This window comes from Hyaena hyaena, unplaced genomic scaffold (assembly GCF_003009895.1).
Source record: "Hyaena hyaena isolate Hyena2069 unplaced genomic scaffold, ASM300989v1 scaffold_563, whole genome shotgun sequence".
In the NCBI taxonomy this organism is placed as follows: Eukaryota; Metazoa; Chordata; class Mammalia; order Carnivora; family Hyaenidae; genus Hyaena; species Hyaena hyaena.
Window position 1 is genome coordinate 149627 of NW_024081197.1, and position 16883 is coordinate 166509.

The following is a 16883-nucleotide window of genomic DNA, read 5'->3' on the forward strand; positions in this document are numbered from 1 at the left end:
GAGCAGAAGTTTTTAATTTTGACAAAATTCTCAATTTGTTCTTTTCTGGATGTCATATGTAGCAAAATTTGTTTAATCAAAGGCTGCAAACATTTTCATCTATGTTTTCTTCTAGAAATTTTGTACTTTTAGATTTATAACCCATTTGACTTAAATTTTGTATAAGGTGCAAAATAGGGGTCAAATTTCAGATTTTTGCCTATGGATACAGTTGAAAAGACTATCTTTGCACCTTTGCTAAAAATCAGTTGCTCTTATTTGTGTCGATCTGTTTCTGAACTCTATTCTGTTTCATTCATTTATCTACTTGAGTACCGGTATCCCAGTGTTTTGATTATTGCAGCTTTTTAGGAAGTCATAAAATCAGATGCTGTTAGGCTTTCAAATTTGCTTGTTTTCCGTTATTTTGGCTAGCTTAGGTACTTTGCACTTCATATGAATTTTAGAATCAGTTTGTCAATTTCTTCAAAAAAGATGCTGAGATTTTGAGAGGCATTGCATTGAATCTATTCATCAATATATGTAGAAATCATATCTAATGGTACTGAATCCTCTTACCAATGAAAAGGTATATTCTCTACATTGATGTAGCTATTTTATTTCTCTCAGCAGTATTTTGTAATGTTTAGTATATAGGTTTGCATATCTTTTATCAAACTTATTCCATTGTATTATATTTTTGATACTATTGTAAATGGTATTGTTCTTCTACTTTCAGTTTCTGATTTATCATTACTAATGTACAGAAATACATTTTTTTAAAAATTTTATCCTGCAACCTTTTTAAATCCAGTTCTAGTAGGTTTCTTTAGAGTTCATCAGATTTTCTGGATAGACCATCTTTTCATCTGTCAGTACAGTTTTACTTCTTCCTTTCCAACTGGATGCCTTTCATTTCATTTTCTTGCTTTATTGTACTGGCTAGAACTTCTGGTATTTAGTGCTGAACACAGTGGTTACAATGGGCAACCTTGTCTTTTTCCTAATCTTATGATATAAGCATGTGTCTTTTAGAATTATATATGATTCTAACTAGATTTTTCATAGATGTTTTTAAAGAGTTGAGGATATTTCTATTCCTAGTTTTCTGAGAGTTTTATTTATGTTTATTTACTTTTGTGTGTGAGAGAGAGAAAGAATGAGTAGGGGAGGGACAGAGAGAGAGGGGAACAGAGGATCTAAAGCAAGCTCTGTACTGACAGCAGAGAGCCTGATGTGGGGCCCATACTCATGACTTAAGCTGAAGTGGGACATTCAACTGACTGAGCCACCCAGGTGCCCCATCTGAGAGTTTTTAATCAGAATGGATGTTGATTTTTTTTTTTCTAATGCATTTTCTACATTTATTGAGAGGATCATTTTGTTTTTTTCACTTTCAGCTTAATAGGGTGACTTAACATTGATTAATTTTCAAATCTTAAGCCTACCTTACCTTTCTTTAGGGGATAAACTCCTTTTTATATGTTGTTAGATTTGATTTTCTAAAAGTTTATTTACAATTTAAATTTTCTATGTTCATAAAGCCTTTTTTCCCTCCTTCTAATGTCTTTGTCTGGTTTTGTCTGGTTTTTGCTTGCCTCAAAGAATTACTTGGAAAATATTTTGTTCTCTTTAATTTTCTGGAAGAGTTTACATAGAATTGATATTATTTCTTCCTTAAATGGTAAAGCCAGTTGTACCTAGAGTTTTTTTTGTGGAAAGATTCCAAACTATAAATTTAATTTCTTTAATAGATAAAGAGCTACTCAGTAGTTTGTGTACTATTGTATACAGAGACCCTCCACAGATTTCAGATATCCAGAGTTCTCTCTCTGTGTAGCCTTCTCTCTCATACTTTGTCCTACCAGTTCTAGTTCACTTGGTCTCCACCAGTTCTCAGCTGCGTTTCCTTAACTCAGAGAGTCTTCTGAGTTATCCCTGCACTTTCCCTCTTTGTGCCATGGCCTGGAAAGTCTCTCAGGTCACTAAACTAGCACAATCACAGGGCTCACTTCATTTGTTTTGCATCTTTCATCATCATCGTCTAGTGTCTAGTAAACCATAATTTCATTTATTTATTTGCTTTTGGTTCTGTTGAGTGGGAGGGTGGTCCTTCTTACTTCATCTTGAACATAAGCAAAAGTCTTATTCAATTTACCCTACTTTTGAAATCTTGTTAGATTTTTTTTTTTTTTAATGTTTTGTTTATTTCTAGGAGAGAGAGAGAGACAGCGTGAGCAGGGGAGAGTCAGAGAGAGAGGGAGTCACAGACTGAAGCAGGCTCCAGGCTCTGAGCTGGCAGTCAGCACAGAGCCCGACGCGGGGCTCGAACCCACGAACAGCGAGATCATGACCTAAGAGAAAGTCGGAAGCTTAACCGACTAAGCCACCCAGGCGCCCCATCCTACTTTTGAAATCTTAAACATGAATTTCTTTCTTCCATTGTAACTGTTCTTTGACTTAATCAAGACTTCCATTCTTTGAAATCTTCATTTTCTTCTAAATCCTTAACTCTTTCTCAGCTTTTTTTTTTTATTATTATTATACAGCCTGTAACCATTGCCCATTAGTTCATCTGTTCTCTTGTCAGTAATTGTGATATGATTAGTTTCCTGCTTTTCTGAGTAGCACATATCAGATCTCTAGATCAGTTTTTTAGTTTGCCTTAACAATTCTCAGACCCAGCTGTTCAGTAACCATAGATAAAGAATCTCAACTCTCTGGATAAGTGTCACCACAAACTCATGGTTGATTCATAACTAGAAAGTGACTGGGCTGGGATTTGAACACAGGCTGTCTAATATCAGTGTCTGTATTCTTAACTTCTACCCAACAAAGAGCCTTGCAAGAAAAAAAAAAAAAATAAACCTGTTTCACTAAGCACATGGAAATTAAAATCCTAAATAAAAAATAAATCCAGCAATGACTGTGTGTATATACATACATACATATATGTGTATATACTCGTATAGTTGTCTTCATATTGGGTTCATCCCACCAATAGATAGTTGGCATTAAAAATTTTGAATATAATAGAATTAGGTTAATGGAGGAATCATTAACATATCAAATTTTGGATTAGAATATTCAGTGTAATAAATATATCAGTTCTTCTACAGATTAATGGTTAGATTCAGTGCTTTCTGAGACGTAGCTTTGACAACGTGGTTCTAAAATCTAGTGAAGAGCTAAGAATAGCCAAGGGAGTTTTAAAGAATATTAAGGTGGGAAATTTTATTTGCCAACTATTAAAACTTCTTATAAATAGCTAATTATTTAAATCAATATTAGATTATCAGGTGATAAATCATAGATCAGTGGAATCAATTAGCACAGAAAAAGTCACATACATGAACACTTGTTATCTGAAAAAGAGCAAAAGATACAAATCAGTGGAAAAAGGATAGACTATTTAACAAATGGTGCTAGGATAATTGGCTATCCAAATAGGAAAGAAAAAATAATAAAGATGCCTTTGTCACATATATATAAAAATCATCTGCAGGTTGATTGAAGAAGTAAATTTAAACTTTCAGAAAAAAGTTTAAGAGGGTGTCGTTATGATCTCAGGATAGGGAAAGATTTCTTCAACAGATGTAAACATTTTTGACTAGAAGAAAAAACATACGATTAGAGTATATTAGACAGAAAAGCGTGGATATCATAAAAGACATCACCAATAAGTAACTTGCCCAGCTAAGGAAAGGCAGAATGTATTTACAGTAAAAAGGACTGAGAATTGATTAGCCCATCCAAAATCTAGAAAGATCTTTCAGAAACAAAAATAAATTCATACTAATAGAAAAATGGTTAAAGACCAGGCCATTTACAAAAAATAAAATTTGAAGAACTATTAAAAAAAAGAAAAATGAATCTCCTCAATAGTCCAGAAAATGCAAATTAAACAGTGTGATAAGTACGTATTGAGTGAATGAAGGAAATAGTAGGTTTAAGTTAAAGGTAAAATTTTTTCCAGATTAAAGTCAATATCTGAGGATTGAATGTGTTTCCCTCAGTAAGTCACAATTGACTTCTGAACCTATTTTAATCACTGGGAACTCAGATTTAGTATTTTTTCTTATTTGAAAACCCTGTGGGGGGTAGGGAGGAATGTGGTTTGTATTGGAATTACTGTATCCATGACCATAACTTCAGCCTCCTTTTAAGGTTCACAGAGAAGAAGAGTAATAGGCAGAAACTAGATCCTATACGGTGGTAAAATTGTAGTCCTGTATGTCAAGTAACTGTCTTAAAAGTTCTGTGGGTAACAATAAAACGTGTGGATAATTTCTTTTAAACTCAGTAAAAAGTTAAAAACCATTTACAGTGTCAGTACTACATGATTACTTGTTTCTTTATCAGAATCACGTATGTTTGTCCACTAAAGTATGTGTACTTTCGAGGAAGAAACTACTATCTGAAGTTCCCAACATGTTCCCAACATAGAATATATAGTATATACTATGTGTGTGCTTTATTATATATACATTTTTAAAACTTATGTAGTTTGAATTCCGTGTGTGTGTGTGTGTGTGTGTGTGCACGCGCGCGCGCACTTTTGCATAAGAAAACAAACATAAAGCTAAGTGAATGATTACAAAGTTCAAAATTCCTATAACTGTAACTCAGGTCAAGAAATAGAACATTTCCAGGGCACCTGGGTGGCTCAGTCAGTTGAGTGTACGACTTCAGCTTGGGTTGTGGTCTCCCCGTCAGTGAGTTTGAGCCCCATTTCTGGCACTGTGCTGACAGCTCAGAACCTGGAGCCTGCTTCGGATTCTGTGTCTCCCTCTCTGTGCCCCTCCCCTGCACATATTCTGTCTCTGCCTCTCAAAAATGAATAAACATTAAAAATTTTTTTTAAAAATAGAACATTTCCAGGACCTCAGAACCTCCCTTGTAATTATAATCTCTCCCGTCTCCTCAAAGAGGATTATTGAAGATAATCAATATCTTTAATTTGCCTATAGATTTGCCTATGTTTGAGCTTTATATAAATGGAATCAAAAGCCATGTATTCTTTTTGGCTTCTTTAACATTAATTATGTCTTTGAGACTTACGCACATTCTTGCATGTAGATGTAACTTGTTCATTTTCATTGCTATAAAATATTCCAGCTTTAAATCTATCACATGTATCTGTTTTTCTTTTGATGGATAATTGCAGTTTCTGTTTGGAGGCCGTTGAGAATAATGCTGTTATCAACATTTTTTGCTATGGTCCTTGGTGCTCAAGTGCACACATTTTGGTTATGTATATTATTAGGAATTACATATGTGTTTGATTTTTAAGTTGTACTAATTTACACCCCCGCTAGTAGTGTATGAGTGTTCTAATTATTTTACATTGTCATGTTTTCTAATGTTACAACATGTTTTCTAATTTTAGCTCTTTATTGTAATTTTAATTTGTATTTTCCTTATGACTAATGAGGTTGAACAGTTTTTCTGTGTTTATTGGTCCCCTGGGTAACTTTTATGTGAAGTGCCCACTCATGTCTTCTTACCAGTTTTCTATAGGGTTGTCTGCCTTTTAATTAATAGCTTTTGTGTATTCTAGATAAAAGGTTTTTGTCTCTTACGTGTGTTGGAAATATCTTCTCCGTGTTTGTGTCTTGTATTTTTACTCTTTTAAAAGTCTTTGAACAAAAGTTCTTAATTTTAATGTGGTTCAGTTTATCAGTTTTTCTGTTTATGGTTAGTGCTTTTTGTTTTCTAATTAAAAAAAAGTTCCCTACCCTAAGATCTTAAGATATTCTCTTTGTTCTTATCTAGGATTTGTTTTGATATTCATAGATCTTCATTTCACCTAGAATTGATTTATGTATAATGTTTTATTTTTTATGAGGATATCCAGTTGACTTAGAACCAATTTTAAAAAGATTATTTTTTCCTTCTTATTGTAATTCAGGTGTTTTGTATGACATGAATATATTTTTGCATTGCTTGTTTTTTTCCACTGATCAATTTTATTATTATTATTATTATTATTATTTTATTTTGAGAGGGAGAGAGAAAGAGAGAGTGAGAGTGGATGAGCAGGGGACAGCAGAGAGAGAGAGAGAATCCCAAGCAGGCCCTTCACTGCCAGCACAGGATCTGACATGGAACTTGAACTCATGAACCTTTAGATCATGACCTGAGATGAAATTGAGCTGAACACTCAACCACCTGAGCCACCAGGTGCCTCTGTTTAAATCTTTTAGATTTATTCCTAGCTATTGTATTTTTTTATAGTATTGTAAATGATATATTTTACTTTCTAACTTTGTTGCCAATATATAGAAATATAATTAATTTTTTTATATTGACCTTGTATCCAGCAACCATGCTAAAGGTCATTATTCTCTCTCTCTTTTTTTTTTTTAAACATTTATTTATTTATTTGAGTGAGAGAGAGCATGAGCATGAGCAAGCAAGCAAGCAGGGGAAAGTCAGAGAGAGAGTAGTGGGGAGAGAATCCCAAGCACTGCCAGTACAGAGCCTGATGCAGGGCTTGATCCCACAACCATGAGATCATGAGTTGAAATGAAGAGTCAGTCGATTAACTGACTGAGCCTCCCAGGCACCTCTCATGGCCATTATTCTAAGTATTTATCGATGTATTCTCTGGGATCCACCTATACCTACACACTCATAACTATGGATAATGACAGGTGGGATTTTTTTCCTTTTCTGTCTTTATACCTTTTATTTTTTACTTGCCTTAATAACTGCATAAACTTAGACCTCCAGTAGAGTGAGACTAAATATGAAAAGAATTTGTCATTTTGTTATTACCAATTTCCAAGGGAAATTTTTCAACATTCTTATTCTTAAGTACAATGTTTGCTGTGTGTTTATATAGGAATCTGTTAGTGTATTAAGGACATTAATGTCTATTATTACATTCCTGAGACTTTATCATGAATTTGTCTTAAATTTCATTAGATGCTTTTACTGTAACTTTTGAGATGATCGTATTTGTTGATATTTTTTGTATGTTTATTTTCAATATCTTTGGGGCGGGATTATCTTTATTATTTCCTTCACCTGATGCTCTTTGAGTTTCATTTGCTTTTCTTCTGACTTGGGATTGACTCATAGTTCATTGACTTAAGACATTTTTTTCCTAGTATGTGCAACTGAAGCTATAGGTTTCTTTTTGAGCAAGTATATTTTCACTGTCACTCAGTTCAAAATACATTCAAATTTGTTTTGTAATTCCTCTTGTGACCCGTGGGTTATTAAGTAATTTCTGAACTTCAAAATGTATTAAAATTTTCCCTTTATGTTTTAGTTTTTAATTCCAGCTTAATTGTGTTATTGTCAGTTACATGCTCTTTGGCTTCAGCCTTTTTGAAAATTGAGATCTACTCTATTGACAGTAAATTATCAGTTTTAAATGGCCCATGTGATCTTGAAAGAATCGGTTTTGTATATTTTTCCTGTGTTCTATTGTATGTTTTCTTGATGTGAATAAAAATCTTAATCCCCTTGTGCTTTTTGAGAGCACTTGGCTTGATTCCAGCCCTTCATTTCTGTTGTCTCTTGCTCACTCCTGTTTAATTCAGAATCTGTCCTGCTGTTTCTCCTCCATGTAGAGATTTGTCCTAGAACAGAATTTCAGCCTGTTTTCACTATTCTAAAAATGAAGGCTACAGTTTATCTTTTCATCTCTTTTCACTTCTAGTAGCAGGATTTCAAAAAAGTGGAGAGTATTTTTTTACTTTTGCTAATATGAAAAGTAAGCCAGGAGAGACTGAGAATTAAAATTTATGAAATCAGGAGAGTTAGTTCTTTGCAGCTATTTTTTTTCCCATTGGCAGTGGTTGGTTGGGTTACATGTAGAGAAAGGCCTTTTCTTAAATTCCAAAAACCTGTGCTGAAATTGATGCTTCGTTTTGACAGTGGAGGCTAGCAGTTTTGCATTGGATATCTCAGATAATAACTACCTTAGTTGTAGTTTTTAAATATTGAACATTAGCCAATAAACTATATATTTTTTTCCTATGTTTCAGATCAACGACTAAATGAAGTTCTCAGGCGATATCAAATGGAAAATTTTTCCAAATATTCATTAGTACAGGTATGTAAATTAGTTAAGGTCCAATGATCTGGGTTCCAATTTGGTTGTAAATATATTTATATAAATAAATTCTTTTGAGGATTATTCTCATGCATGATTGCCTGCAGTTACTTTGCGATTTTGCTTACAACTCTGATTCTTGTAAGGAGGAAAGCTGTTTTTGCTTAATGAATATAAATTCTTTAATGATAGAAATTGACTTTTTTTCCCAGAGGTAGAGCTTACATATTATGTATAATGTTAAAATGTCTGAGTTCTAAAATGAGAATTCATTGACATTTTGAAACATCCTAAAATCTTTTCTCAAGATACATTTAGTAATAAGCTTTAACTTGGAATTCTCATAAATTATGGCAAGGAAAATCTAATTAAAAACTGTAAACAATATATGGCATTGTCTTTAATATTTTTTTTCCTTGGGTATATGTTCTTATTTAAATATTCTGTTAAAAAACTTTTTTTTTTTTTTGAGCAAGAAGGCATACTTCTAGTGCACTCTGAGTTACACAATATTAAAAGAAAAACAGTAGATCCTACATTAGTGATAGCTCCCTACTGAATTAATAAGTGTTATGCTTTTAACATAAATGAATCTTATAATTAAAACATATTGTTTTTAAGATACTAAAAAGGAAGTTGTGTTTAAGAACTTAAAAAGGAATAGTTTATCTGGTCGACTTGAGTATACTTATCCTTATAAATATTTCCTTTAGTGTATTGTCAACATTTAGCCTACTCTGTGTTTTTAGTTAGGAAGACCAGACTTAGAGTCCAGAGGATCTTAAAACTATCCATCTGCTATGTTAATAACTATATTCTGTTTCTTATGTTACTTCGTTATTCATACTTAACTAGGAACTGTTACCATTTAGATGATAGAGAAACTTTCATAATACAACAGCTTTTAAATTTTGCTCAGATTCTTAGGTTTTTTTTCTTCTGCTTAATGTCTCATAGAATATGCCTGAAAGAAGGTTTGAAACAAAGATTGATTTTAAAGCCCGAGAGGATCTCTGGGCATGGTATTATGTCTACTGCACACTGTGGCTAACTTGATTATGAAAGATGGTTTTACCAGATGAAACTAATGCTTGAGGTAGCCCTATTTAGATTCACCTGTCTGTACATTGTGATTATAAGTAATTAAAACCTCATGAGAACATGCTAAGTATGGTAAAGTCTTATTTAATAGTATACTCTTTGGTGAAATTATAGCTCCTTTAATTCTCTAAAGGTACATGTGCTTTTATGGCTATTGTTCTTATAGTCACATAATCTAATCTTGATTCTTACCTCTTATTTTTGATGGTAGTATACTATTACTGCCTAAGATTCTTCTGCAGTTCACCATCTCTTCAGAACATGTTGCTGTTGTTGTCTCAAAACACCAAACCCCATCGGTCTTTCACTACATAGTTTGCCTTTCACTACTTAGTTTGAAGTAATGAGAGTGTGAGAGGGAAATTAATTTGCTTTCTATGAGTATGGTCCATATCTTTGTCCATATGTAATACATTCTTTGGTTCTTCACCCCCAGAAACATTTTTCTGGTTTGTGAAAAAAGTATTTGGGAAGAATTGTTTTCAGTTTTATTTTTTTCTATTTGTAGTAAAGGAAGACACAGAAGTAGGAGGAAACCATTATCAATGGTTATGTGAGACCCAGGAGCACTGGCTAAGATCTGTCGTCACTAACTTTAGTGATTGCCATTAGCAGCAGAAACCCTTCATAAATTTACATTTCCCCTTTTTGTCCAGCTGTATTCCTCAGGTGCCTAAAACAATTCTTGTTAATAAATGCTCAATTCATAATTGTTGAATGAATTATGTTCATTCATATAACATGAATGAATGAACATTCATACAACATATGTTCCATTCATTCAACAATTATATCTTTCTTCCTACCTACTTATCTTCCAGCATCATTTGAGAACTATAGCCAAGTACAGTGAAAGTGGAATTGTAAAAAGCCATGATCAGCTTGTGAAATACATAGTTCATGCTTTTTATTTCTGTATTTTCAAGATAAAATCCCAGTGAAAAGCCCTCCTCCTTCCTCATGCTAGGTAAATTGCCAGGACTTTTGTTAAATGAACATATTTATGAAACTTTTCTAATATTGGAAAAATAAAGCTACATGATCTTCATATTTATTTATTGTATTTTAAGTTGGAATTTCAAACTTAATTTTCTGTAGAAACTATTATAAGTGATAGTTAAAATTTTTTAGTGCTGTCGTTATATAAGGATCATTTAGACTTCCTTTGGATCAAATAAGTTTTGTGAATAGCCTTAAGATTTTTCATATAGTATTGTTTCTTAGGGAAATAAATAACAGTTTATTGAATGACATTTTCAGAGTTGTGAAATTTAGTTGTCTTCCTTTGATTATGTTGTGTTTTCTATATAAATAAAAAGTATTTCAAGCGGCATTGCTCTCTGAGAGTGTAGTAGTGGGGACTGGATGACAAATGTTAAAAAGATTTTATTCACGAAGGTGGAAAATATCCCTCTTTTCCCAGTGCTTTGTTCCTACCTTTTCCCCTCCTTAAATACTTGTCTTTCCTCACATGTAAGCTAGTTTATTCCCCTTTATAATGTATGCCATACCAGTACATGTGTGTACTGAAGGATTAGTGTTTTAGGCCTCTTCATGGTTGCTAGAGGGACAAGGTAGAATATAAAAAATAAGTTAATTTTCCCTGAAAACTTTGAAAATATCTTCCTTTTCTAGTTGAGCCGCATTCTACTTGAGCCAAAATTAAAGTTAAATTGACATATAGTCTTGGTGGGAAAGAAATGGAACACAAGTTGCAAAGAAGGAAGGCATAAACATTAAAGCATAGTGCCAAGAAGGTATAAACATTAAAGCATAGTGCCAAGAAGGTATGAGCAGATTTTAGAAGGGAAAAGCAGTCGTCATGCAAATATATTCATTGACTTAACAACCATTAATTTATTTTCTTAAGTTTATTATTTGAGAGTGAGCCCATGCACATGAGAGAAACAGGGAGAGAGAGAATCCCAAGCAGGCTCCATACTGTCTGCACGGACGGAGCCCAATGTGGGGCTTGAACTCACGAACTGCAGGATCATGACCTGAGACAAAGTCAAGAGTCGAACATTTAACTGAGCCCTCCAGGCACCCCAGCAAACATTAATTTATTAGTTCAAGAAATCTTGTATGCATGCATATGGTGGGTAAGCTTTGGGGTTAGAGCTATGACTACAACAAAGCATCCTATTTCCTTGGAAGAGATATAAGTGAATAATTAAGTAATTAAAATTGTTATATCCTATGAAAAAAAATACGGTGCTAAAGTAGAAATTACCATGTATGCAATGTAGTAGTGGTGTTTGTGGCTGAGATCTACTTTTGGTAGAACGGTAAGAGCAGACTTCTCTATGGCCGTAGTATTCACGTTGACACTGAAAGTTGAAGTAGGAGCCAGAGAAGTGGACCAAAAAGAGGCCCTAAAGCAGGAAAGAATTTGATTACGCTTGCATAATATATGGACAGTGGTCTCAACTATAATCAAATACTAGTTATTTGAAAGTACATTGAAAGGGACAGAAGGGCTACTCCTGTCGATCATGTGTTCAAAAATATAAGACTCAATAGATAAAATATAACAAACGACCTGTACTATTTGAATTGAGTCAACTCTCTTGGCTTTCTAGGCCAGCACTGTCTAATACAACTTACTGTTTTGATGGAAATGTATAGGCCTGTGGTGTCCAAAATGGTAGCCACTGATCACATGGGACTTTGGAGCACGTGAAATGAAGCTAATACAAATGACAGATGTTTCATTTCATTTTCATTTTATTTGTTTTTGAGAGAATGAGTGAGAGGCAGAGAAAGGACCCCACAAGGAGCAGAGAGGGAGAGAGAGAAGTGGGGCTCACCTGGGGCTCACATTTTACCTGAAACAGGCCTTGTGCTTAGCCATTGCAGGGGGGCTCAATGCTCACCTGAAGTGGAGCTTGAGCTAAGGAATGGTGAGGTCATGACCTAAGCTGAAGTCAGATGCTTAATGACTGAGCTACCCAGGCACCCTGTTTAATTTCCATTTTAAATACATAAAATTTAAATTTAGTAGACATGTGTGGCTTGTGCCTATTTTATTAGACAATGCAGCTCTAGATTCTCCATCTGCTGAATTACTCAGGTTTAACACCTTGTTGATTTTTGATCATCCCGTGATAATTTTATGATATAGCATTTTAAAAAGAGCCAATGGTAAGAATTTAACAATTTCTTGCACTCGACATTAACCTTCATTGATAAATGATGAAAATCAATCTTTTCATAATAAGAATGATACGTACAACACTCTAAAACATTATTTTTTTAATGTTTTATTTATTTTTGAGAGAGAGAGATAGAGACAGTGTGAGCAGGTGAGGGTCAGAGAGAGAGGGAGACACAGAATCTGAAACAGCCTCCAGGCTCTGAGCTAGCTGTCAGCACAGAGCCTGACACGGGGCTTGAATCCATGATCCCATGATGCGTGAGATCATGACCTGAGCTGAAGTCATACGCTTAACCAACTGAGCCAACCAGGCTCCCCTAATTAGAATATTTAGACAGCAGATAGTTTCCTCAGAGGAAGAAAAGTGTCCAGAAAATTTGTCTACCCAACTATAATTCAGTATAACTGGCATTTCTTCTGTGATCTACTCTCACCATCATCTCAGTAAGTGATCTTGGGATAAAAATAAGTAGAAATTAGTTGTACAGTGTCCATTATTAAAGATTCAAGATATATAAAATTCTGTATATGTGGCTTTTATTTATGGTAATTTATTTAATTTTTGTTTAGGGAATATAAAAAGCATATTTATAAATCCTTTATTTTTATGGTGAGCATAGCAATGTGTAGAATTGTCAGATCCCTCTGTTGTACATCTGAAACTAAATATGTCAATTATATTTCAAGTAATATCATATATAAATAACATGTATACATATAGTAATACATATACACATAAGTGCTTTTTTTTTTTTAAATTTTTTTTTTTTAATGTTTTTATTTATTTCTAGGAGAGAGAGAGAGAGAGAGACAGCATGAGCAGGGGAGGGTCAGAGAGAGAGGGAGTCACAGACTGAAACAGGCTCCAGGCTCCGAGCTGGCAGTCAGCACAGAGCCTGACGCGGGGCCCGAACCCACGAACCGCGAGATCATGACCTAAGCGAAAGTCGGACGCTTAACCGACTAAGCCACCCAGGCGCCCCACATAAGTGCTTTTTTTAAAAAATATTTTATTTTTAAATAATTTCTCCATCTAGCCTAGGGCTCAAATTTACAACCGTGAAATCAAGAGTCACACACTCCACTGACTGAGGCAGCGGGTGCCCCTATGTAAATGCTTGTGTAGTGAATATCTGTCTTATCCTCCCAACTTGATTTTTTCCACTAGATCATGAGTTATTAAGTCATATATACTTTTATTCTAAAAGTTTCACTAGCAAGTGGGAATTACTGAGTCTATATTTTTTTAGAGTTTTTTATTTTTTATTATGTTTATAATTATAATTTTTTTAAGTTTCTTTAGTTTGAGAGAGAGAGAATGCGAGTGAGTCAGGACAGAGAGAGAGAAGGAGACAGAGAATCTCAAGCAGGCCTGACATGGGACTCATACTCATGAACTGTGAGATTATGATCTGAGCAAAGATCAAAAGTTGTACTCTTAACCAACTGAGCCACCCAGGTGCCCTTTGATCATAATTTTTATGATTTGGATTATTGGTCATTTATTCTTATATTAGCATTTCATTAGTAACTATCATTAGAAAACAGTTTCAAAGCTGTGTCTTTATAGAATTCAGTTTAACCAATACATACTGAGCACCTCCTTTATGAAAGGCACTATGCCAGGAACTTTAGTGCTATGAAAATGTGTATAATAATATTACTATTTCACAGGAACCTAAAGACTAATAAATATGGGTTTGAGACAAATGTTAAATAAATGAGGTAAAAGGTATATTATTCGTATCTTAGTCTTAAAGCCAAAATGAGTATCAGGGGGTAAAAGGTGATCATATATAGTTAGAGATTAGAAAGTTTCCTCAAGGATGTAGCATGTTTGATGGGTACTGAAAAATAGGTAAAATTTTAAAAGAACTTGAGTGGGAGCTAAAAGAAGGGGTAGTGGAGAGCATTGCATGATGAGAAGCCAAAGGAGGTGAGAAAGAGTTGGATTTAGAGAGTAAAACATACTTCATTTTTTCAAATTGTGTTTGCTATATATGAGAGAAGTAACGGAAAATAACATTAGGAAGGATAGATTGTATTTACATTGTAGAGGGGCTTGAATGAGTTAAATTGAGGAGTTTGGACTTAATTTAGTAAACACTAGGAGATTACTAAATATTTAAAAGAATGGTAATGTGGAGTGAAACATGCTAAGAGTAACAATTAGGAAACTTATAATTGATGGGTGGAAGGTTAATGAGAGCTTGAATTATTATTTTATAGAATGCCATCCATCTCTAGCTATTAGTCATAATATTGCTAGTTGATTTGATTTTTATAAAAATTTCTAAGAAATATTTTTAGATTTGAACCACTTAGTCATCCCAAGAAGATTTTAGCTAACTTTTGAGAAAGTTAGCTAAAATAATTGAAAGTTAAAATATCCCTTGTCCCTTAATTAATTCCTTAATAAACACAATAACTATTTTTTAATAGTCTAGGATTGAATAAATCCCCTTCTGAAATCACATAGACTACTGGATGTGTTTATTCTTTAATCCATCAGGGTTCTCGCTGAAAGATTACCTTTTCTTTTTGTTTAATTCATCTTATAGTACTGGATCCATGTGAACATATCTGCTGAGGCTTTATATTTTGAGAGCTAATCCATCCCATGTTGGTCGAACGCTCATAACATATGCCTTGGTTAGCCAATAGATTTTCCCCCATATTAAGAAAAAAGAAATTTAAAAAATAGCTAAGATTTATTAAGAGCTCTCTACATGTCAGGAATTATGCTGAATACTTTATGTAACATTATTCCTTAGTAAATTTACATATTTCCTATATATTCTTCAGTAAAGCTAATTTTTCAATAAAATTATAGCTTTTTTTGTTTTTTAGTCTCAAGTGTTACCTTTTGTTACAGTAGTAAAAAGGTATTATTTCTTTTTACATTTCCAAATTATTGCTGGCACTTGGGAAAGCTGTTCTGTTGATCTTCTATTGGGTAACTTACTGTATTGTCTTATTAGACCTAACAATTGGTGGATTATACATAGAGTTTTCTAGGTAATTCTAGTGCAGTGTTGAATTTAGCAGTGATAGTGAGCAACCTTGTATTATACTCTATTTAATGCAGCACTTTTGATGTTTCACCACGAAAGATAGTAGTTGATATAGGTTTCTGATAGATATTCTTTGTCAAATTGAGAAAATTCTTCCTATTTTGAGTTTGCCAGGAGTTTTTTATTATGTATGGATGTTAAAATTTACCAAATACCTTTCAATATCAATTTAAATGATTACTTGTTTCTCTTCCTCTTTCCTAATTTTTTTAAATTGCATTAATGGATTTTTCTAAGTTTGAAATTTTTCACTGTATTTAATTTTAAACTACTGTCATTTTGGGCTTCAATGATGTAAGAAAACATTTTAAGATGCATATTCTCTGTTATAGAAAACTGTCTTCAGAGGAGATGGAGATGACACATTAGAAAACACACTAATTGACCAGAGGTATGTTTGAGTTACCAGAAAAGTATTATTTTCTTAAATATATTTATTATTAAAATAAATCCTTTAATATTGGTATTGTTTATTTCTTGGTCTGCTATAATTAAATTTAAATGATCTGTCATTGAATATACAAGGGGGAAAAAGCCAACATTATAATCTATAAGAGTAGTTTTCAACTGGGGTGATTTTATCTTCCTCCTAATTTGCAATGTCCTCCAGAGCTTCCAGGTGTAATATAGGTGTAATCTGAAACTGGCCCCCATATGTGGAGGGCAAGGACAGACTGAGGGAAGAGGCAGACCACTCCAGATTGGTAGGTGGTAAATTTATGAAGCAATAGAACTTATTTATGAGTTATCTTGTCTTGGGACACGGCATGACAACTAAATTTCCTCACCTGACTGCCATAATCTTAAAAGTTTGTGTAGAAGCTTTAACTGGGTTCAGTCACATATACAAGAGGCCTTAACTGGGTTCACTTACATCCCAGTACAGACACCCTCAGCATCACATTACTATCTTAAGGCTGTATCCTTGGAGCTGCTTCTGAGTGTGAAGAAGACAAGGAAAGTACACATTCCAAGGACAAGGGAAGGTGGGGGAGAGGCCTCCAATTGCCCAGGTTCAGCTCAAGGGTCAACTGGCAGTTGTCTTGACCTTCTTCATTACTTCCCCTTCCCAGATTATTTGACAGTATCTGAAATATTGAGCTAAGAGTGAGAACACAAAAAAGGCAAAATACTGATTTTTATGGATACATTTAACATAAAATGTTGATGTTTTCTTTAATTCACATGTTATATATTAAAGTAGTTTAAACAGAATATGAGATTTTTGAAATTATGTATTTTTTCTTTAGTTTTTTAGCTCCTCTAATTATTGAGTATGATAAGCATCTGGAAGAACTAAATGGGCAGCTGGATTATTACCAGGTATGAATTCATAGATTTCAAGTTTTTTATAATATCTTATTATAAAAAAGAAAAAAGTAAAATACTCTTCAAAAACATTGATGAGGAGTAACATATTTAGCTATAACTAAAAAATTCTTGGCTCTCAATAACAGGGTGTGTGTGTATATTTAAAGATTTATCTTCAGTTTCTTTTTTTGAT

At 33.5% G+C, this 16883-nt stretch overlaps 1 protein-coding gene across 7 annotated transcripts in view; it reads left to right on the forward strand.

Annotated features, from left to right (window-relative positions):
• Positions 1 to 16883, forward strand: part of SCLT1 (sodium channel and clathrin linker 1) — a 201144-nt gene that overhangs the window by 2552 nt on the left and 181709 nt on the right. For 6 of the 7 annotated variants that reach the window (XR_005532488.1, XR_005532487.1, XR_005532489.1 and 3 more), the window contains exons 2-4: positions 7980 to 8047; positions 15712 to 15770; positions 16630 to 16702. Coding sequence is in view for 4 of the 7 variants with exons in the window: in XM_039256271.1 (XP_039112202.1) it covers positions 7980 to 8047; positions 15712 to 15770; positions 16630 to 16702 (200 nt within the window). In the remaining 3 variants the exon portion in view is untranslated. The remainder of the gene's footprint in view (positions 1 to 7979; positions 8048 to 15711; positions 15771 to 16629; positions 16703 to 16883) is intronic. The other variant, XM_039256273.1, reaches the window with a different exon arrangement.